General features: G+C 37.8%; 1 protein-coding gene across 3 annotated transcripts; it reads right to left on the reverse strand.

Annotated features, from left to right (window-relative positions):
* Positions 1-803: 803 nt before the first annotated feature.
* Positions 804-24,465, reverse strand: LOC103974039 (calcium-transporting ATPase, endoplasmic reticulum-type). Of its 3 annotated transcripts, none has more exons than XM_009388769.3 (9): positions 24,309-24,465; positions 22,109-23,591; positions 21,339-21,444; positions 21,126-21,247; positions 3,752-4,030; positions 3,258-3,641; positions 2,752-2,861; positions 2,445-2,673; positions 804-1,609 (listed from the first exon to the last, which is right to left on the reverse strand). In XM_009388769.3, the coding sequence occupies exons 2-9, from the start codon at positions 23,468-23,470 to the stop codon at positions 1,049-1,051; spliced, it is 3,153 nt and encodes a 1,050-aa protein (XP_009387044.2). In that variant the 5' UTR covers positions 23,471-23,591; positions 24,309-24,465; the 3' UTR covers positions 804-1,048. The 3 variants fall into 3 exon arrangements, with proteins under 3 accessions (XP_009387044.2, XP_065024382.1, XP_065024383.1); XM_065168310.1 differs by lacking the exon at positions 24,309-24,465 and adding an exon at positions 24,031-24,302; XM_065168311.1 differs by lacking the exon at positions 24,309-24,465 and adding an exon at positions 23,764-24,002.
* Between the last annotated feature and the right edge of the window lie 296 nt (positions 24,466-24,761).

Below are 24,761 nucleotides of genomic sequence, written 5' to 3' on the forward strand. Positions count from 1 at the left end.
GTATAAAAAAAATTCTAAAACAAATAATATTACATTATTTAAAGGAATATAAATTATTTAAACACAACAAATAATGAGGAAACCTATCTCTTGGCCATAGCTCCCCCTCCTCCAAGCACCCATAAAAACTAAGCCAATTTGTGTGCGGAGAGGGCGAGGGCTAGGGCTTAGATAGCTGTTCAGATGAGCTAGTTCTAGTGTTTAAAAATGTTAAAGACTCTTAGGCATATTATCTTTAGGGATAAAATATATTTTATAAATTCAAATATTAATATAAAATGCATAAAATCCTAGTAAAAAGAAATATCGGGTGTTAAAAATATACTGTAATTAGATTCTGTATGTCTATGGGGGGAATTTGTTCAAAGTGTTTATGTTTTATCTTTTAGCTAATAGTATTTTGATTTTCTTATTTAAAATAATTTGCTATATGTTAAAAATTAATAAATCTAAATCAAATTAGTCAATACATATATCAATTTGAATATCGATTCAATCCAAATACTTAAGCTTATTAGATTGTGTCAAACCCTATATATATATATATATATTGAACAATACCAAATAACAAATCGAAATGCCACAAGTTGCAGCTACTGTGCAAACGATACTCTCTGGCCACAGGCAGGGGTTCACAGCAGAAGTGAGAGGAAACAGAAGGGTTTAGGTTTGATAACAGAGGTAAAGGAGGCGACTAAGTTCTCCACCTGACAGCAGAAATTGTTCGCTCTAAATAGGCATTTTGCCACTTGGTCTCTAGTTAATAACTCTTTAACTCAGTACCAAAATAGAAGTTACAAGAATTAGAAAGAAAAGCATAACACATTGACCAGTTATATAAATTTTCACCAGTAACTTTTACAGATTGCGGTACAAGGCGCAATACATTAGCACCGGGGAAGATACAGAAACACTCTTTCACCTGATGGTTTCTAAAGAACTAAACGCTATTTGATTTCTAACAGAAAATTCTACTGTACGATTTAATCAGTGTCTATGAGAGGGTTACAATCTTTCGAATGTTCAAAATACTACTAGGTCACGGCATCTATGCCATCTTTTGCTTATGAATCCTCCACCATCGCCTCCTACCGGCATACTTCAGCACCTCATCAATTAGCACCACAGGGAGAGACACCGATACAACCAGAAGCCATTCATTCAGGCTCAACGGAACGATTCCAAAAATATTTGCCAGAAAAGGGACATAAACAATGATAAAATGGAGCCCAAATGAAACCAGCATTGCAAGGATTAGCCAAGGGTTCCTCCATGGGGGCACATGAAGTAAGCTATTGTCTTCTGATAAAGCATTGAGAGAATTGAACATCTCATTTGCTACTAAAACAGATAAAGATAAGGTCATTGCCTTGACTTTCCCAACTGTGAAATAGTCACAGGGATCTGTGAAAGAAATCACTCGATCACCAGCTACAAATGAATTAGGATAGAAATCAGGCCATGCAGGGCATTCTCTCCATGAGCGGAGTTCAGCTAGAGAGATAAACGTGTGGCCATCACTAGCAAGATCTAGGCCCATGAAAGATGGTTGAGTGTACCACAAGATGAAGACACCAACAGATGCTAAACCAACATAAGCACCGATCACCTGATTAATCAAAAACAGGCATAGCTCACAATCAAATTGTACAATTCAAAAATATTTGATCTAAGTGAACGCACAAATGTGACAGTTTAACAATCATAGTTAAAGATTTTACTTATTAAAGCTGTTCCACTATGACAAAAAATGTACTATGATTTATCTCAGAAAAGCAATAATACCGAAAAAATACCATCATAGAATCTGACAGAAACACATTCGAGATAAGCATCCAGCAAGTTCCTCTGCTTATACATCTCTATGAACTCAAGTGATTGGCCCAAATTTAGTAGACCTTATATAACACTTAATACTAAACCGAGTATTTTATTGTTTTGAACACATACTACATTTCTATCATATGCGAGAGAGAATCTTTTTAGTTGTGCACTAAATTCCTAAGAAAAATCAGATAGGTAGCTGTGCACTATATTCATAAGAAAAATCAGATAGGTAGCTGTGCACTCGATGAATGAGAAACAGAGCCCACGGAGTGGGGTGCTTATGTGAGTTTTTTGGTTGATTTTGCCGTTGTGCATTGAGCCAGCAGTAAAAAGTTTTGTTAGGTCACTTGATTTCGTTAGTTGCAAGAGATATTCTTTTCAATTGAATTCAATAAGTAAGAAGTGAGTTTCAGGGTGCATTATCAAGCTCTTTCTGCTATAGGGCTTTTGGAACAAGTATGAAATACAACACTTGCAAACAAAGAGCTTTAGAGTTTGTGATGTATCACAAGTTTACTCAGACAACTTTAGTTCTGCGGTCTGCAATCAGGTACTTACCAGATTTAACATCTTCAGACAACTACAGAAGGGCTTAAAACATAAAGCATTATACTTACCATGTAACGGAAGAGAACCCAAGAATTAATAAGAGCAGCATTGCTTTTGCAGGGTGGTTTCTGCATAATATCAACATCCGCAGGGTTAAAACCCAGAGCTGTTGCGGGAGGCCCATCTGTCACCAAATTAACCCAGAGAAGCTGAACTGGTATTAGGCATTCCGGAATGCCAAGTGCAGCAGTCAGAAAAATGGAAATTACTTCCCCCATATTAGATGATATCATATATCTAAACAGAAAGAATCATAAAATGAGCATAGAGGTCACAGTAAGTCAAGAAAACAAAAAATACTCAGAAAAAAGGTACCTAATAAAAGATTTCATATTACTGTAGATAGCACGGCCTTCTGCAACAGCTGAGACAATTGTACTGAAATTGTCATCTGCCAGAATCATATCAGCAGCTTGCTTTGCAACCTGAAACAGAAGTGATTTGTAAGACATTTAAGATCAATTATTTTTAGTAACCATAATAGAAAATCCTAAAATTTGGACAAAGAGGAGCTGGAAAGATAATCCTTAAAAAAGATATCTCATGTTTTTGAAGTAAAGAAAGACAATCCAATATCTTACTTCAAGCAAAATAACATAAAAGAGGCATTATTACCAAGGAATACCTCAAAAGAAAAAGTGTTCATAGGAAAGCCAAGTCACAATACCCGTCAAATGAATTCATAAGTTACAAGTTCATATCTGAATTAACCTCTAAGTGAAAACATGAAAATGCCAAGAATTGTCAATTGAGTGATTGATAAATGCATTTATTGCTCTCACAATTCCACTATATTCATAAAGCATGCATGCTCCACTTACTTCTGTTCCTGTTATACCCATAGCAATACCAACATCAGCTAGCTTTAGTGCAGGTGCATCATTGACACCATCTCCAGTCATTGCAACTATCTCACCCATGTCCTTTAGTAGCCGCACAATATCTTGTTTATGTCTTGGCTCAGCCCGTGAAAAAACTACACCTCCAGGCTTTGACAAAATTTCCATTTGTTGGTCAGCTGGAAGGGTCATGAACTCTTTACCAGTAAAACTTTTGCCTCTGAGGCTTGTCTTGTCACTAAATAGTGCAATTTCCTTGCATATTGCCTCTGCAGTGGACTTATTGTCACCAGTTATGACCATAACTTTGATACCAGCACATCTACAATCTTCAATGGCCTTGTGAACTTCATCACGAGGAGGGTCCTACTCAAATTTGCAAGTTCATAGTCATCAGTGCGCAAGAAAATATTTACAATTCAGAGAAGCAACACGGAAGAGTATAACAAATTATAAGAAATAACTCAAGGAATTACCCTCAGACCAACCACTCCAACAAAAATTAAATTACTCTCAATTTCAGGGTAGTTAGCAGGATCAAGCAACCTCTTGTGAGCTGGATGAGTTTCTGAATTGTAGTCAGAAAACTCTCCTAAGTCATCCTTAAAAGCAAATCCCAAACATCTTAATCCCTTCGAACTCATTGCCTGGACATTCGACGTTATTAACCATTTAGATGCCTCATCCAGCAAAGCAACTGATCCATCTGAAAGCTGGACATGAGAACTCCTCTCAAAAACACTTTCGAAAGCACCCTGACAATGGAAACAAAATTAATGTACAAGAGAGAGTATCAAATGTGATTAAATATTATCCAGTAAATATAAACTTTTAATTGAAGTTCATTTAGATGTAACAAACAATATCAAGCAGTTTTAGCATAATTATGTATCCTTCAACGAGAACCAACTGATACAGTTGATGATATCTTGAACTGCCAATTTTTTTTAACTAAAGAATTTACTAGATAGTTATTTGATTGAAACATTATTTTCTTCGTCATATTCTTACACATTCATTTAGTGAAAAGACATTTCTTTGGATTCTATGAGTTAAACCTTTTTCATTTCTAATTTTCTCATGCTTGTATGACACTTTTATAGGAGTTCAGAAACAGAGATGCCTAATGAGTCATGCAACCTCCTCTGTTCCTCTGTGATTTACTGAAGAAGTTACCACCTAAGTGGTGCAACACTTACGTCATGGACCTGGCACATTCAAAATGGCGGAGATGAGATTATTAGTAAGTCTTCTCATATTCATATGTTGAACAATGGATGTGAGACATAAATGCTATTATAATGGTTGTGTATTTTAAATGTACTGATCATGTATTGGAGCCTAAGAAGCATGGACACAGACATGAGACATGAGACATATATATATATATATACATACATATACATACATACATATATATATATATATATATATATATATATATATATACATACATATACATACATACATATATATATATATATATATATATATATATACATATATATATATATATATATTCTATTAACATGAATTTTGTAGTACTTGTACTTAAATTTTATAAACTCAATAATATAAATAAATAAATATCATCATATAGGTTAAAACAATTAAGATTATACAAATGTAAGTATCCAAAATAAAGGTTGGGTATACCAAATAGAATTTAACAATTTCTAAATAAAATTGATATATGTTTCCTTATTACGATCTCCAACAGTGATTTAAAAAGCGTTATGCATCAAAAGGCACCAAGGTCCAAAAACGCCCAAGGCATTAGGCGCTCGCCCGAGCGAAGCGAGACGCTAAAATATAAAAATATATAATATAATTAATAAATATAATTATTTAAAATTTTAAATAAAAATATGCTATTAAATTAAGAAAATCTAAGATACAAAATCACAATGTAATATTAACAAAAAGTTTCAAAATTCAAAACAATAAAATTTTACATCAAGGTCATTCATCATAATCAATATTATCGTCATTTTCACACAAATCATCTTCATTGAATTCGTTATCTTTTTCTTGTCCTTCGACTCCTTCCTCTTCATCAAAATATGTTTCATTCTCTATGTCTTCAACAATAGTAGGAGTCGAGCTTGATGCTTTTGTACTCATTTTTCTCTTTATCATCTGTCTTGTATATGTTTGTAATTCTCCAACACCTGAAGCTCTTGTCACATCTCCTCATGTCAATCTATCATTTTCAAATACAAGCTCGTCTTCGACATCTTGCAAATTAGCACTCATTTCTCCTACCAACCACTCATTTAAATCATCAATATCTTAAAATGAGATTGAATCAATTATATTTTGCAAATCATAACGAGCCTTCAAAGCTTGATTATACTTTATGTAAACAAGATCGTGCAAACGTTGATGTTCCAACCGATTTCTTCTCTTCGAGTGAATCTATCATGTCATATAATTTAAAAATATATTAATACATCTATCTAAATAAATAAATAAATTAAAACAAAAATATTTAGTGATCCTTACATGCTCAAAGACACTCCAATTTCGCTCACAACCAACTCAAAGCACTACATGTTAAAATAAGTGCACTTTGATAGCAAATTCCTATAAGTTCGGGGTGGAATTTCTAAATAGACTCCACCATTCAACTGCAAAATTTATGTTATTATTAGCAATAACATAGTAACATAATATATATGAAATTAATTATATCAAATTATTAATACCCGGAGACGTAGTTGTCTTCGATTAAATGGTAATTGAAATTCTAAAAAGACTTTCGACATTTTTATATAAAGATAATTCACGAATAATCTTATCTTGAACCTCAAGGTTGTGAACTAATCTTGTAACGCACTGATATAACCCATCCAAAACTTCTGCATCAAACCCAATAGATTTAATCTTATAAAAAAATTCAGGGTTCAAATAATATCCAACTACATATAAGAGATGATGAAGTTGACAATTTCATCTTTCGTCAATGATTGTAAAAATTTTCTCATATTTTTCTTCATTTTTATTAAAAGACTTTTTAATCGTCTTCTTTATTCTATCCATAGCCTCATAAATATATCTCATTACAGGTTTATTTTCATTATCCACCAATCGAAGGACTCGAAAAAGAGGGCTCATTATCTTTAATATATAAACTACATGATTCCAAAAGGATGACATTAAAATGATATCAGTAGCCCTCTTGCCTTTTGCTTATTTTGCCTATTTACTTGTCACCCATTTCTCAGAGATAAACATGTATCTCAGATTATGTTTTTGACGATGCACACTTTGTAATGTCAAGAATGAAGTAGCAAATCGGGTGACACCATATCTTACTAATTCTTTGTTACTTGTAAATTCTCTCATCATATTCAAAGCCCTAATATGATTATAAATAAATCCAACAACAAAAATTGCCCTTTCTAGGGTTTTCTTGATATCTAAGATTTTTCTAATATCCGTCAACATTAAATCAATACAATGTGTTACACATGGAGTCCAATATAAGTATTGTCTTTTTGTTTCAAGTAATTTACCTAAGACAAAGGATAACAAAAATAATAAGACTTAAGGGTTTAACACATTTAATTGAAGATAAACTAATTAAAAAATTTAAAAGATGAATATTACCAGCTAATACATATAGTTGCTTCCATTGTCGGTTATGATTTGAACGGCATTTTGTTCTCCAATTTCTTCCACGAAGTTGTCAAGTAAATCATATATCTTATCTCTAGATTTTACAAAAGATGAAGCATCTATTGACTTCACAAACATAGTCCCTAAAGAACAATTAACAATAAAATTAATTATACTCCTGCACCTCCTGTCAGTCCAAACATCTGACATAATAAAGCAACCATGTATTGCCCATAATACTTTATGACCCTTTAGTAAGTCATTTATATAATTTAACTCTTTTTGCAACAATGGAACTCGCATTTCATAATAACTTGGAGGTTTTAATCCGACACCATATTTTCCAATAGCTTTAATCATATCCTTAAAACTGTCTAAACAAGTTGTACTAAGGGGAAGACCAACCTAATAGAAAAAGCGAGCAATGTGTTAAATTATTCTTCCTCTTATTTCTTTATCACAAGCGTCACTTATATTTGTTTGTCTAAATTTTGAGCCTCTTGCTTGCCCTTATTGCTTCTGGGATCCTTGAAACATATATAGATCCATTGATCCTTTTTTATCCTTCTTTATACTTATAACTTCTTTTCCTTTTTTGTCGTATACTTTTTTCCCACTTGGGTTAATACTCATAGAATAATCTTCTTCTTCATCCCTGAGATGTTCAACATTATCTTTTGGTAAATTCCCATAAGATTTATTCTTGTCTTCTTTTCATTTATATAACTCAACAACTCTTCTTTTACCTCAGGTGGACACTTTTTGCAAGCTGCTATATTTTTTAAATTTCCTACTAGATGTTGTTTTGCACGAAAAATACCACCTCTAGTAGTCTTATCGCAGAATATGCAAGTAATTGCATTAAAATCTTTTGGATCCTTTATATAATTATACTTCCATGCATGATCTTTTTTTGATGTCATTGGAGACTCTATTGAGTTACTCTATACACTTGCCATTTATCTTGAAACCTAACAATAATTTCAAATAAATAAAAATTAAAATAATATATTATTAATTTAATAAATACAAATACATTACTATTACTAGTATACTGTTAATAGTATACTTTCAAAAGAGGAGAAGGAAGAGGAGTGTAAGGGAAGACCGAGGGTGCAACGATAGCGGTAAAAGTGAGCAGCGGCAGCGAGAGTGGCGAGCGGCGATAGTGGCAACGGCAGCAGTAGGAGCGGGAGCGGCGAGCGACGACAGCAGCAGCAATAGCGAGCAGCGGTAGTGGGAGCGGCGAGCAGCGGGAGCGGCGAGTGGCGGCGAGCAGCAGCAGCGGTAGCGTGAACGCAAGCAGGGTTAGGGTTGGGCAGCGGTAGCTAATATAGGTGCTTTAATTGGTTCGATTAAACCAACTAAAGCATCGGAGACCAAACCAGACCTAAAACGCTGGTTCAATCGCTTGGTTTTGTTAGGATCAAGAGCACTAAGAGGGGCGGGGGGGTGAATTAGTGCAGCGGAAAACTTTCGACGATTAAAACTGCGTTCGTACGTTGAAATCCGATTCCAACGTAAAAGTCGTTTCGTGCAAATAATAACTTTGAAAGCTTACGGAAATGTATTTGAAGTAAATAAGGCAGGAAGTTTGTAGTTAAGATAGAAATCGGAATGTAAAACCGTTTTCGGAAACTTAACTTGAAAGTGAGTTCGTAAAAGAGCAGAAGGCAGTAAGCTATTGAGGAGGTTTGCAGTAAAGATAAAATGCTCAAAGTAAATGCAAACCGAGATTTATAGTGGTTCGGTCAATCTTGACCTACATCCACTTTTGGCTTCCTCCACCAACGAGGTCACCGACGTCCACTAGAGGCCTTCCTTCAATAGGCGAAGGCCAACCACCCTTTTACAGTTTCACTCCTTTTGACGGGCTTAAGAGACAACCCTTACAAACTTTTCTCTCCACTCTTGAAAGATTAAAACTTGGAAAAAGAGGGAGGAGAACTTCTAGCCTTTACAACACTTTTGAGCTCTAAAAATCACAGAGTAAGATTGGATTTTCGGTGCCCTTTCATGCAGGAAAGGGTGGGGTATATATAGGCCCCAAACTAGTTTGAATTTTGAGCTTAAAAATGTCTTTTCCCGGATTTCCGGGGTCCTGGCGGTACCACCTCTTGACTTGGGCAGTACAACCGCCTAGCAGCTCGGAGACTGAGCTTCTGGATGGTGCCACCACCTGACAGGGGCGGTTGCACCGCCCAGTCTCGCTCAGAGACTGAGCCCTGGTGGTGCCACCGCCTTCCTGGGGCGGTTGCACCGCCTAGTCTCGCTCGGAGACTGAGCCCTGGCGGTGCCACCGCCTGTCAGGGGCGGTTGCACCGCCCAGTCTCGCTCAGAGACTGAGCTCAGGCGGTGCCACCGCTTGCCTGGGGCGGTTGCACCGCCCAACTTTCCTAGGAGACCCTCTCCTAGGCAGTGCCACCGCCTAGTAGGAATTCTGGTTCGAATGGGTTGATCCATTCGACCCAATATGGGTCTGTCAAGGGCCCAATTGCCCCCAGATTAAGTTAATGGGATCACCTCCCATTCCTAACTTAATCTACATACTAACTACGACAATTCTTAAGACATTTACTACAGCTTGCTCCGGTGCGTCAATCGTTTCTTCCGGCGAGCTTCCGATGAACTTCCGACGAATATCCGACGAACCTCCGGTGATGCTCCGACGGACTTCCGGCAAACTCCTGGACTTGCGACGATCGATTTGGCGAGTTCCGACGAGCTTCTTTTAGCAAGCTCCGATAACCTTCCGGACTTCCGTCGAGCTCTCGAACTCCAAACGTGATCATAGTCTTTGACTCCGGCTCAACTCCTGCTGCATGTCTTACTTTCATCGTAGTTAATCCTGCACACTTATCTCAACATATGGATTAGATAACACATGACAATTGACTTCATCATCAAAATCCGAGATACAACAGGTTTAACCCAGGGGCTCGCCCGAAGCGCCCAAACGACGCCTCTTTGAAGCGCATCGTCCGGAAGTGAAACGAGGTGCTCGGGCCTCGCCTCGCCTCGCCCGAGCGCCTAGGCGAGCACTCGAGCGCCTATTGAAATCATTGATCTCTAGATTTTTTTCCTTTCAATGTCGACAATTCATTATTGAATCTCGGATTTTGATGATAAAATCAATTGATGGGTTAATTAATCTAATCCATATTATTGAGATAAGTATGCAGGATTAACTACGATATATTGAAGACATAAAGCAAAGTCTACAGGAGTCAAGTTCGATGGGTGTTCGAGAGTCCGCCGAGAGTCCGAAGATTTGTCGGAAGTGCTGCCGGAACCAACCGAGAAGAAATCGGGGACTTGTCGAAGTTTTCGGAAGTCCGCCGAAGAGATCGTCGGAGGTTCGCGGAGATCACCGAGAAGCAGTGATTTAAAAAGCGCTATGCGCCAAAAGGCGTTAAGGTCCAAAAACGCCCGAGGCGCTAGGCGCTCGCCTAGGCGCTCGCCCGAGCGAAGCGAGGCGCTAAAATATAAAAATATATAATATAATTAATAAATATAATTATTTAAAATTTTAAATAAAAATATGCTATTAAATTAAAAAAATCTAAGATACAAAATCACAAAATTAATAACATTAAAATCAAAATAATATATTATTAATCTATTAATGAAAATTAATCATTTCAAAATTCAAATAAACTTAATATTAAGATTTAAGAGTATACTGAGCAGTCTGAGCTTGACGGAGAAAGGAAGCAGCGGCGAGCGGCGGGGGGAAAAGGAAAGGGAGCGGGAGGCGCGAGTAGCGGGAGGGCTCGCGGGAGTCGCGAGCAGAGGGAGGGCTCGCGGCAGCTGGGAGGGCTCGCGGGAGGCGCGAGCAGCGGGAGTCGCGAGCAGAGGGAAGGCTCGCGGGAGGGCTCGAGGGAGGCGCGAGCAGCGGGAAGGCTCGCAGGAGGGCTCGCAGGAGACGCGAGCAGCGAGAGGGCTCGCAGGAGACGCGAGCAGCGAGAGGGCTCGCGGGAGGGCTCGCAGGAGGCGCGAGCAGCGAGAGGGCTTGCGGGAGGCGCGAGCAGCGGGAAGGCTCGCGGGAGGCGCGAGCAGCGTCAGCGGGAGCAGCGGCAGCGAGCGACGAGATCGCGATCGCGATCGAGAGCGACAGCGGCAGTAGGTTAGTGTTGGGTTAGGGTTTGGGTTGGGGTTATATCGGTTTAGTTGGTTCGATTGAACCAACTAACAACCGAACCAGGACCGAACCAAACCTAAAATTCTGGTTCGGTCGCCTTGGTTTACCCAGGCGCTCGCCCGAAGCGCCCAGCGCCTGGGCTCGGGCGAGCGCCCAGGCGGCGCCTGTTTGAAGCACGCCGCCTGGGACATTAGCGAGGCGCTCGGGCCTCGCCTCGCCTCGCCCGAGCGCCTAGGCGAGCGCCCGAGCGCCTTTTGCAATCACTGCCGAGAAGGCTCGGCTACTTGCCAAAGACTCGCTGAACTCGACACAAGATCGGGAGCCTGCTGGGAGTCCACCGGAAGAAATCCGAGGGTGTATCGGAAGTCCGTCGGAAGATCGCCGGAAAGCTCACCGGAAGGAAACTCGACGTTGCCAGTTAAAAGATCTGCTTAGGATTATGTCTTGTTTTCATAGTTTGCATGTAATTAGGGTTAAGATTAAAAAATAATCCTATATCCTGGTTAGAGGCCAACTGGGCCCAAATATGACTTGGTTTGGGCCAGATTTGAAGCCCAACCAGTGACCCGTAAGGTCGGGCAGTGGCACCGCCCAGAACCCAAAGGATCGGGCGGTGGCATCGCCACTGACATGCGGTGGCACCGCCAGTAAACGGTCAAAATGACATTGACAGGCGGTGGCACTGCCATCTCCGGGAACTCAAAGGAATTCAAAATTTGGAACCCAAATTTGAATCCTCTTAGGGTCTATAAATACCCCTCAATTCTCAGTATAGGACAACTTTTGAAAAGTAAGAGATTAAGATAAAAGATTTAGCAAAGTCTTTAGCAAGTTTTGTTTTTAATAGCTTGAGTGTTCACCTCCCTCTTTCTCTTTGAAAATTTGTAAGAGTGTGAACCACTTGTAAAATGTTGTAAGATAGGTATTTGTCCTTCCCCTTCAAAGTGATTTGCTAATGGAAGTTAGGAGCCTCATTGAAGAAGGCTTCGTAAGTGGATATAGATCATTTTGACCGAACCACTTTAAATTGGTGTGTACCTTGAATGTGTGAGTATTTACTTTTCTGAAACCGTTATTTACATAGCAGCAAGCTTTCAGTTTTCATCTTCTCACTTTACTCGAGCTACTTTCTCCAAGTTATTGACGAATTGAAATCTCTACGCATTTACGAAATCGTTTTCAAATTTACAAATTTTAATCCGCTGCACTAATTCACCCCCCCCCCCTCTTAGTGCCGCTCCGATCCTAACAATTGGTATCAGAGCAGGCTCACTCTCATATTTGGTTTAATACCCAAGAGAGATGGCTTACTCCGGTATGCTTGAGGGTCATTCTATTACACGTCCACCTATGTTTAATGAGTCGGATTACACGTATTGAAAGACTCGAATAAGGATCTTCCTCATTTCCATGGATTTCGAGCTTTGGACTATTGTCGAAAGCGGATTTCAAAAATCTTCTCTTCCGATGAGCGAATGGGATGAATCGGAAAAGAAGGTTTTTACTTAAAATACAAAGGCTATGAATGCCTTGTTTTGTGCATTGGACAAAAATGAATTTAATCATGTTTCAATTTGTTATTCGGCTTTTGATATTTGGAGAACTCTTGAGGTCACTCATGAAGGCACTAGCCGAGTGAAAGAATCCAAAATCAACATTCTTGTGCACTCTTACGAACTTTTCCGAATGAAACCAAGTGAGTCCATCGGAGATATATGCACCCGTTTCACGGATGTCATTAATGGACTCAAAGCTCTTGGTAAAGATTTTTCTAACATTGAACTAATAACTAAAATCTGAAGATCCCTTCTAAAAAGTTGGGATCCAAAAGTTACGGCCATTCAAGAGGCTAAGGACCTTAAAACATTTCCTCTCGAAGAACTTATTGGGTCTCTAATAACCTACGAAATGACGTGTCATGCTCATGAAGAGCTCGAGAACCCTCTTCCAAAGAATAGGAAGGATATGGCGCTTACATCACAAGAAGACCACTTGAAAGGAACATCAAGTGATGAGGACAGTGACAATGACATTGCACTTTTAATTCAAAAATAACACCAAAAACAAATTTGAACATAAAAAAGATCAAGTAATATGCTATGAATGCAAGAAGCCAGAGCACTTGAAAAATGAATGCCCCCAAGCCAAGAAGAAGCAACCAAAGAAGAAGAAAACTTTAAAAGCTACTTGGGACGATTCAAGTGATTCCGAAAGTGAAGAAGCTAGCAACAAAGAGGAGGCAAACTTCGCGCTAATGGCTTTAGGAGAAGAGGTATATAATTTAATTAATGAAGATTTATCTTTCGATGAACTTTCTATCAGAAGTTTAATCTTTTAAAGAAAGAGCATGTCTTACTACAAAAGAAGCTTGATAGTCTTCAAACTCCTCCATGCTCTAAGTGTAAAAACTTAGAAGCAATAAAAAATAGAAATTTGCTACTTAAAGAGACCTTAAACAAGTTTAAGGTCGGTAGCAAGGGATTGGACATGATCCTTGCAAACAAGGGTCACGTTGCAAATAGAAGTGAAATTGGTTTTATGAGAGGATATCACCAAAATCCTACCACTTTCATTAAAGGACCCACATTACATGTTTCACCTTGTTTAAAATGCAACTTTTGTTGTAAATCCGAACATATTGCTTACAAATGTCCATTTAGAAAAATTAATCCACATAAGTTGATATGGGTTCCTAAAGGAACTATAAATACTTCAATGATGAATAACAAAACTGGTAAATCAATTTTTGAGGCACCCAAAATCAAATGGGTACCTAAAAACCATCATCTTTTGTAGATAAACCCACAAGCTAAAAGTAAGAGATGGTATCTTGATAGTAGATGCTCAAGACACATGACTGGAGATTCATCTCATTTCTCTATGCTCACTAGCAAAGAAGAAGGGTACATCACCTTCGGAGACAACAACAAAGGCAAAATCATTAGCAAGGGAACCATAGGTAACAAATCAAGTTTTTCAATTGATGATGTATTACTAATTGATGGATTAAAATATAATCTCTTAAGTATTAGTCAATTATGTGATAAAGGTTACATCGTTAGATTTGAATCTAATGCGTGCATTATTGAAAAACCAAACAATAATATGTCAATGATTGCTTTAAAACAAAATAACGTCTACACCATCAACCTTGACGAACTAAGCAATGAAATGTGCTTCTCCGCTTTAAATTATGATGCTTGGCTTTGGCAAAGGAGATTAGGCCATGCAAGTATGAAACTAATATATAAGATCTTATCTAGAGAATTAGTACGAGGGATTCCCAATATGAAGTTTGTTAAGGACAAAATATGTGATGCGTGTCAACTAGGTAAACAAATAAAAACTAGTTTTAAACTAAAAAATCAAATTAGCACCACTAGACCATTACAATTGATCCATTTGGACTTATTTGGACCAATTGACACGACGAGTCTAGGATGAAGCAAATATGCCTTTGTAATTGTAGATGACTATAGTAGATACACTTGGACCTATTTCTTGGCTCACAAAAGTGATTGTTTCAAATGCTTCTCTAAATTTTGTAAACTTACTCAAAACGAAAAAGGCTTCATGATTTCATCAATTCGGAGCGATCATGGTGGCGAATTTCAAAACCGTGACTTCCAAAGCTTTTATGAATCTAATGGATATAACCACAACCTCTCCACTCCGAGAAATCCTCAACAAAATGGAGTAGTTGAAAGAAAAAATAAAAATCTACAAGAAATGGCAAGAACTATGTTGAATGAACATAGTCTACCCAAGTATTTTTGAGTCGAAACCGTTAATACGACCTGCTACGTAATGAATAAGGTTCTAATAAGACCATCTCTATCAAAACTCCTTATGAATTATGGAATAACAAAAAACCAAATGTTTCTTATTTTAAAGTTTTCGGTTGCAAATGCTTTATTTTGAATGAAAATGATGCCCTAGGAAAATTCGATGCCAAATCCGATGAAGGCATCTTTCTTGGTTACTCTTTCGTTTCTAAGGCTTTTCATGTTTTTAACAAAAGAACCTTAGTTATAGAAGAATCTATTTATGTAGTTTTTAATGAAATTTTCGAGTTAAATAAAAATGATTTTGATGATGATCTTGGTTTTGATAATTTAAATTTATGTGAACCCTCACCTCAAAATAGCAACTTGGATGCTTCTTCTTCCTTACCTAAGGAATAGAAGTATATGGATGCTCATCCAAAGGAGCTAATTATATGAGATACATCAAAAGGGGTTCAAACTCGTTCTTCCTTCAAGAATTTTTGTGCTAACGCCGCCTTCCTTTCTCAAATTGAACCTAAATGCATCGACGAGGTCTTGAAAAATGATTCATGGGTTATTGCAATGCAAGAAGAATTGAACCAATTTGAGAGGAATGAGGTATGTGTTCCTAGACCTAGTGACCATTTAGTCATTAGCACTAAATGGGTCTTTAGAAACAAGCAAGACAAATGCGGTATCGTGGTTAGAAACAAGGTTAGACTAGTGGTCAAAGGTTTCAACCAAGAAGAACGTATCGACTATGAAGAAACCTTCACTCTTGTGGCAAGGTTAGAAGCCATTAGGATGCTCCTTGCCTATGCTAGTAGTAACGATTTTAAACTATTTCAAATGGATGTCAAAAGTGTCTTCTTGAATGGTTTCATTTCCAAAGAAGTTTATGTCGAACAACCTCCCGGATTTGAAAATTCTCTTCTTCCTAATCATGTATTCAAATTGACTAAAGCTCTTTATGGCTTGAAACAAGCTCCTAAAGCTTGGTATGAAAGACTTAGTTCCTTTCTTATTTTAAATAATTTTACCAAAGGCAAGGTTGATACTATATTGTTCATCAAACACTTTGAAAATAATTTTCTTATTGTGCAAATTTATGTTGACGATATTATTTTTGATTCTTCGGATGAATCACTATGTGAATCATTTGCCAAATGTATGAGTCATGAATTTGAAATGAGTCTAATGGGTGACTTAACCTTCATTTTAGGATTGCAAATTAAACAACTTAGTGATGGTATATTCCTTAATTAATCTAAATATACATTAGAATTGCTAAAACGTTTTAACATGGATGGTTCAAAAGCGATAAACCCTCCTATGAGTACCTCAACTAAATTAGATATGGATGAAAATGGTGAAAACTTTGATCAAAAAACGTATAGGGGAATGATAGGTAGTCTACTTTACCTCACCACGACTAGACCGGATATCATTTTTAGTGTAGGACTTTGCGCTAAGTTTCAATCCAATCCGAAATTATCTCATCTTAAAAATGTTAAAAGAATTTTTAGATATCTTAAAGTAACTCCCAATTTAGGATTGTGGTATCCGAAATCCGACAAATTTAATATAATAGCTTATGCAGATGCCGATTTTGGCGAATGTAGGATAGATAGGAAAAGCACATCCGGAACATGCCAATTTTTAGGACATATACTTGTTTCTTGAACTTCCAAGAAACAAAATTTAGTTGCACTATCTACGGTGGAAGCCGAATACATTGCTGCAAGTGTATGCTGTGCACAAGTTGTTTGGATGAAGAATACATTATAAGACTATAGAATTTACTTGAAGAACATTCCCATAAAATGTGATAATACAAGTGTCATTTGTCTTACCAAAAATCAAATTCAATACTCTAGGACTAAGCATATCGACATTAGGCATCATTTCATACGCGATCATGTCCTTAACAATAATATCATTCTAGAGTTTATTGACACAAAAAATCAATTAGCAGACATTTTTACAAAAGCCTTAAATGAAGACCAATTTGACTTTATTAGAAGGGAACTAGGCATGTTAAATTGTCCTTGTGAATAAACTTGATTGTATGTATTTTCCGAAGTTTTTTTTTTTCCTCTTTCCGGTTTTCATGGATTTGACTTCTTCCTTCTTTTTCGATTTCAAATGACATCTTAAAGAACAATCCAAGATCCTATCCTATCTTGAATCAAACACCTCTGAAAACAAAAAAGGGGAAGGGAAAGAAAATTTTTGGCACGCCAGCGGTGGCACCGCCAGAACCGGCGGTAGCACCGCTTGGGCGCTCAGTCCCCAGGCGGTGGCACCGCTCTGATTGGCGGTGGAACCGCCCGAGAATCCACATATAAGTGGAAGAGTTAGGGCCGGCGAGAATCTCTCCCTAGAACTCCCACAAAACTCTCTAAACCTCTCTCACCCTCATTCTAACCTTTAGAAGCCTAAGAGAGGGATTCTTGTTTGATCAAGCTCTCTATCTTCTAAGGAATTCTCCATAAGATAAAATATGAAATCTTTCCTTCTTCTTCTCATTATTTTGCCTACTCTTCATAGTTTTTTCCTTGATTTATCATCTTGTTTAGGCATGGCTCTTAAGAGATCAACAAGAACAAAATGGAAGAGGGTGGAAGGAGATTCCTATGACCAAAACTTTTTTAGATCTAATGAAGTAGCTCTTAAGTTTCCTAATTTCGAAACAAGAACTATACATAAGGGCAAACATTTTGATTTAGATAAACATGGAAACCTAGAACCCATTAGATGGTTTGTAGATTTAGATGTCTTACCTCTCCTACAAATCAATGAACCAATTTATCCTAGGTTGGTTAGGTTATTTTACGCAAACCTATGTGTGAACAATGATAGCTTAACAACCTATCTTTTAGGAACACAAATTCAAATCATTGATAACACTATTTGTGAACTAATTGAAATTACCGTAAAAGATAGGGGCTGTTATTTTAGAAATAAATGGGATGTCAATATAATCGGAGCAACTTACTCCGAAGCCTTAGAAACTATTTTTGCAAATACAAATCTAGGCATGATATCTAAAAGTTGCAAGCACTTACTGCCCTTTAACTCTAAAATTCTTCATCACATCATGACTAGCATACTACTTCCTAAGCAATTTCATCTTGATGAAATAAGTCAAATAGAGCTAAGCACCATGTATTGAATTATGACCGGACAACATAATTGTTTTGGATACTTAATCCGGCAACAAATGCAGGATATAATAGCTAAAAACATAATGTTACCATATGGGGGGTTAGTCACTCAATTAATACTTGCCCATAATATTTGTGTCTCACCCAATGAAGAAATAATTCAAGTTGATCGATTTAATACCATCAATAAAAACTTACTCAAAAGACTTAGATGCACTTTTAGCAATGGTATATGAATTAGGCAACCTAGAATGACTGATCCAATTCCCCCACTAGTAGAACACCCCGAAACACCAATTTTTAGGGGAAATGAATCTCCTCCTCCTAGTCCCTTTGGTGCAGCACCTTCATAATCTGCTCCTGCTTCATTCTCTGAAGATCTTATTATGGCAGAATTGCATCAGATCAAATCACAAGAGCAACTCAAATCACAGCAAGAGCAAATTCAATCTTAGCAAGTTGAAATTTTAAAGAACTATGACAAATGAATCAAAAGATAGATGTCATGTATAAGAACAATGGATTTCCTCCTAAGGATTAATCGATATGCTTTCTTATTCTATTACCTTGACATGCGATCCTTGTATAATTACTCTTAATGCCAAGTTAAAGCTTTGTCATCTTTGTTCTTTTTGTATGAAAGCTATGCTGATTCTTTTTTAGATGAATTTTGGATGAATGCTGATTTTCTTTCGAATGATATGAAGTTTGGATAAATGCTGATTTTCTTTCTAATAATATGAATCTTGGACGATTACTGAACTCGTTGTTATAAGATGAATTTTGTATAATCTTATGAATGCTGAATGATCGATCTTAATGGTGAATTTTTAATCACAAATTGTATACTCAAAAGTCTCATCTCCTTTTTTGTTGATGACAAAGGGGGAGAAGAATGAGTAAAATATTGATGACTTGTGCCAATGCGATAGCATGACTTATATGAATTGCAAAAGCTTGTGTAATGCAAATGTCTTATATGCATCGATAGCATGACTAATATGAATTGCAAAAGCTTGTGTTTTACATGCATCGATAGCATGACTTATATGAATTGCAAAAGCTTGTGTAATGCAAATGTCTTATATGCATCGCAAAACTCTTTGAGAATATCGCAAGTTCTTAGATTGGTTGATCATATGAAATCATGCCTTACATTTATATCATGAAATTCATGTTAAAAGTTCATATCTCTTGTCGAAATGATAATTGCCTTTTATCATTCGACTTAAAAATAATTTTCATAGCTTGAAATTATGAGAAATACGAAGTTTCGTATTTGCTCATGCTTATTGAGAATAACAATAAGTTCAACGGATAAAACTTATCGGTTTAGGCTTGAATTCAAAGAGATTGAATTTAAGTGTTTTTATCTTCTCATTATATGACATTTAGATAGGGGGAGTTATGTTTAACTCTATCATCAATTGATTGTCATCATAAAAAAGGGAAAGATTGTTGAATCTCGGATTTTGATGATAAAATCAATTGATGGGTTAATTGATCTATTCTATATTATTGAGATAAGTGTGCAGAATTAACTACGATAGATTGAAGACATAAAGCAAAGTCTACCGGAGTCAAGTTCGATGGGTGTTCAAGAGTCCGCCGAGAGTCCGAAGATTTGTCGGAAGTGCTGCCGGAACCAACCGAGAAGAAATCGGGGACTTGTCGATGATTTCGGAAGTCTGCCGAAGAGATCGTCGGAGGTTCGCGGAGATCACCGAGAAGGCTCGGCTACTTGCCAAAGACTCGTTGAACTCGCCACAAGATCGGGAGCCTGCTGGGAGTCCGCCGAAAGAAATCCGAGGGTGTATCAGAAGTCCGTCGGAAGATCGTCGGAAAGCTCACCGGAAGGAAACTCGACGTTGCCGGTTAAAAGATCTGCTTAGGATTATGTCTTGTTTTCATAATTTGCATGTAATTAGGGTTAGGATTAAGAAATAATCTTATATCCTGGTTAGGGGCCAACTGGGCCCGAATATGACCCGGTTTGGGCCAGATTTGAAGCCCAACCAGTGACCCGTAAGGTCAGGCGGTGGCACCGCCAGTAAACGATCAATGTGACATTGACAAGCGGTGGCACCACCAGCTCCGGGAACCCAAAGGAATTCAAAATTTGGAGCCCAAATTTGAATCCTCTTGGGGTCTATAAATACCCCTCAATTCTCAGCAGAGAAGACAACTTTTGAGAAGCAAGAGATTGAGATAAAAGCTTTAGCAAAGTCTTTAGCAAGTTTTGTTTTCAATAGCTTGAGTGTTCACCTCCCTCTTTCTCTTTGAAAATTTGTAAGAGTGTGAACCACTTGTAAAAGGTTATAAGAGGGGTATTTGTCCTTCCCCTTCAAAATGATTTGCTAGTGGAAGTTAAGAGCCTCATTGAAGAAGGCTTCGCAAGTGGATGTAGGTCGTTTTGACTGAACCACTTTAAATTGGTGTGTTCCTTGAATGTGTGAATATTTACTTTTCTAAAACCGTTATTTACATAGCAGCAAGCTTTTGGTTTTCATCTTCTCACTTTACTCGAGCTACTTTCTCCAAGTCATTGACGAATTGAAATCTCTATGCATATACGAAATCGTTTTCAAATTTACAAATTTTAATCTGCTACACTAATTCACCCTCCCCCTCTTAGTGCCGCTCCGATCTTAACATTCGTCTCCATGCAGAATCTGAGTGCAGCACCACATGTGAGGGCCACATGATAAAGCGCCAAGGAGTGAAGTGGGAGCGGTGCCATGTCCCACAAATAGAAATCAGAATAAATAAAAAAGACAGCTGGAGACATGTCGAACATGTGTTCGGTCGTGTCCGTGTCCGACCCATGTCGGACACGGACACATCCACCACATGGGTCGGACACGGACACATCCACCAAAAGCATGTGTTCGTGCTTCTTAGATTAGAGCCATATGAAGCCAACAACAGGTCTTGTGTCTTTCACTTCTATTACTAGTAGTTTAATTCTCATGAAATAAATGCAGGATGTACCTCCTTTCAACTTCAAAAAAAAGAAGGGAGAGATGATTTATAGAATAATGGGGACAAAATAGTTGAGACTTAAGACTGCCTTAAAAACAATTAGAGGTTTTTCAGAAAATAGAATTTTACTCTAATCCAAATGCAATAGAAGTAAATCATAACGATCAAGCACCTTCACAAGAAGATGGTTGCTTCCAGTTGGTCTATGGACAATAACACTCATAGACTTGCGCACACGATCGAACTCCAATGCCGCAAGCCTCTTAGATCTCTTTGTCCACCACTCACAACAGTCTGTCTCAGAAATAATTGAATCAGAAAAAGAAATTTTCTTGACAATTAGTATAGTCTGAAAGACCAAAGAGAAAAACATATTTCTCCTCACCTAATCTTATAGTATTATGGTTGATGGAAAAGTCAGAAGCAAACTCTGTGTCACGAAATCTGTTCCTTACTTTTGCACCAGGAAGTCCCATCTTCTCAACCAGTACCTTTAAGAAGGATAATATTATCAGATAATTTACGATGCATGAGAAGAATAAAAATATATAGAAAAGATAAGATACATGGGCTAATTTAAAAATTCAGAATAACATTAAACAATAAAAATAGAAAAATTTGCTTGTTTAACTGCTTTTTGCTTGAAATGCATAATTTTTTATTGTTTATATGGAAAGATGAGAAATTTTGGTAAACATTCAAAGTTGGTTATGTATAAATCGATATAATGCCACGTAACTTTATTGAAGGCACTATGTTGTTCTAGAAATATACAACATTAAATTTCAATTATGTATCATAAGAAATGCATAAAATACCTTACTCAGTGCTTTATTATAAATCTGCCCTCAAACAGTAATCATGCAGTCTACCATTATGCAGTTACTATTTACTTTGCACAAGCTTGGTTAGCATTATTCAGATGCATTTCAAAATTTATAATTACATTGTTTATTCACTAGTCGCTTTACATTCTATTACCATTACACTTATTTTCGCACATTACATTCAAATATCTGCAAAAAATATGTAACATATTTTATCATGAGTTCATTAGGGTGTAATGTTGAATAAGTAATCATTTCACAGTGTAATATATGTAAAATGGTACATGCTTGTATGATAAATGCAAGTCAATTTGTATATAGCATGAACCTTGAGAGCTGCCTCTGTAGGCAAACCTGTAGCACGGAAAAGATAACCGTCACGATAAATTCCAGCATCATTGCAGATTGCACATATCTCCGCTAGAGCCTGCAAGCTCTCACCCATGTTGCGGTTGCACCAACCACTTATTCCTCCATCCTTTGGATTGTACGTTGTACCATCTACATGAAACACTCGAATAGTAGACAGCTTCTCACCGACAGTAAAGAATTCATTCACAGACATCTGGTTGGTTGTTAGTGTTCCAGTCTTATCTGAACATATTACAGTTGTACATCCTAAAGTTTCCACACTTGGAAGCTTCCTAACTATTGCATGTTTTTGAGCCATCTTCCTAGTACCCAAAGCTAAACATGTTGTGATTACAGCTGGAAGACCTTCAGGAATAGCCGCCACGGCAAGGGTTACTGATATTTTGAAATAATATGTGCATTTCTCGAATGAAAAGTAAAAATTCCACATTGATGTGTTTACACTATCCCAAGTTATAAAATTCCGGAAGTTCATGGCCCAAACTACCAAACAAACTATCCCAATTGCAGTAGTCAAAGTTTCGCCAAACTCATCTAGCTTCTTTGTGAGGGGTGTGTCTTGCTCCTCCTGTGAAGCTTCACTGATTTGAGCCTGAATCTTTCCTATTTCGGTGTTCATACCAATGCTAGTTACGATACAAATACAGCCACCATTGACAACAGTAGTTCCTGCAAACAGCATGCAATCTTTTGCTTGCAATTCACAATCATCTAAAAGCACAGGGCTTGTCCCTTTGATCACTGGCATGCTTTCCCCGGTCAACGAGCTTTGCTCAACTCTGAAACTTGAGGTAGTTAAAGTTGCTATTCTCATGTCTGCAGGGACCTTATCTCCAACCCTTATTTCCACAATATCCCCCGGGACTAGCTCTCGGGCAGGCAAGTCAGGAATATAGCGCCCATCTCTCTGAACCTTAGCATATTCACACTGCATGCTCTTCAGGGCTTCAAGGGCCTTTTCAGCATTTGTCTCCTGCCAGACACCCACCACTGCGTTAATGATAAGAATCGAAAAGATCACAAGTGGTTCCACATACACCTCAAGCTCTGTGTGGCCAGATTCATTTCCCTCCAGGTAAGCAAGTACAAACGAGATAAATGCAGCCACAAGGAGAATCTTGATAAGCATATCATCAAATTGTTGTAAGATCAGACGCCACAAAGGCTTTCCTTTCTCTTTCTTAAGCTCATTCCATCCGTACATCTCCCGCCTCTTTTCAGCTTCAAAAGAACTTAAACCCTTGCCCAATTTGACATTGTGCTCTTTCAAGCAATGCTCCACAGATCTAGACCACGCTGGGAATGGTTTTTCCTCCATATTCTAGATAAAACAAGTCAAACATTCCAATGGATATATTGACTGTTTCCTTAGCAGCATTCAATCAAACAGGAAGAGCTCATTAAATACATGATCAGCGAAGTACGTCCAGAAATATAATCTGAAATCCAAACGACAAGAATTAATACCAGACCATGTTGAAGAAACAGTTGAAGTATACTCATCTAAATGTAGTTTTTTATATTCGTTTCCAAAATGATTTTTATTCTCTTACAGTTCTGAATCACGGATTAGGAGGCAAAATAAAAAGAGAAGACGTGGGTTGCAAGTACCTGAGTCTGAATATAACGCGGACAGATTGCAACGAATCAGAATCATTAATTGCAGAAAACAAAGCATTGCAGAGGAGGAAACAATGAACCCTCTCTCCCAAAAAAAAAAGAAAAAGAAAATAACCCTCCCATAAAAATAAAGAAAAGAAAACAAGCATTTCCCTACCGAGACACGCTACGTTGGCATGCCAATCCATGAAATCAAATAAAATTATACGCACTAAGCGAATCAACATAAAGGAATCATTTTTTTTTTCTCTTCCGCACCTGCCAACGACAAACTCGGACAAACCAAAGCAACTGCGAAGAACGATGGGGCTATAATTGCATTATGACACAAACACAGATAAGCAGACTCCAACAAACAAGAGAATGACACCATAACTGCCACGGGAGAGAATTATTTGTGCCGCCGAAGAAATTTTCATATTTGCTATCTCTTTGTTGGAAAAGAACTACTTTTAAGTTTTGGTTAGTAGCAAATCTGTGGAGTAAACTGTAAAAAACCGGGAAAAAAAAAAGACGACGAAGGGTAGCGGCTGCACCTTCGCGGATGGGGCGAGAGAGAGACGGAAGGGAGGGCAAATCATTCTTATTTGCTTGGGACCAAAGCAAGGTATCGATGTCGATAAGCCTGGACGGGATGACCGACATAACTTGCGTGGCCTTAAATTAGTCCCTCAAAACTCTAATAACAGCCGTCTGCCTTGTGAAACCGCTCCGGCTTTTTAACTCTTCGCAAACAAAGGGGGCGCACTTGTGGTGGCGTCGTCACAAACCGCCCCGCCGTTTAACCCTTCAGTAAAAGGCGGTGTGAGTTCCTAAATTTGGAGTCGTCAGCTATTTTAATTGATAAATATTTTAATTGTTCCCCCCTTCCATCATTTATTTTAAACATCATAAATTTAACTGTGTGGAGAAACCCATCGTGTGGGTCCCAATGTTCTTACGGATAGGCCTCTTAGTCTTTCGTTGCTCAGCAGGAGAGACTGGCATGA

This window comes from Musa acuminata, chromosome BXJ3-9 (assembly GCF_036884655.1).
Source record: "Musa acuminata AAA Group cultivar baxijiao chromosome BXJ3-9, Cavendish_Baxijiao_AAA, whole genome shotgun sequence".
NCBI lineage: Eukaryota > Viridiplantae > Streptophyta > Magnoliopsida > Zingiberales > Musaceae > Musa > Musa acuminata.

Bases quoted from the DNA above. Each gene is read 5' to 3' on its own strand.
- LOC103974039 (XM_009388769.3), bottom strand. From the start codon at position 23,470: ATGGAGGAAAAACCATTCCCAGCGTGGTCTAGATCTGTGGAGCATTGC. The intron at 2,862-3,257 runs GTAAGTGGAGCA...CTTCTGTTTCAG, and splicing joins TGGGTATAACAGGAACAGAA to GTTGCAAAGCAAGCTGCTGA. The intron at 1,610-2,444 runs GTAAGTATAATG...TTGATTAATCAG, and splicing joins GGGTTCTCTTCCGTTACATG to GTGATCGGTGCTTATGTTGG.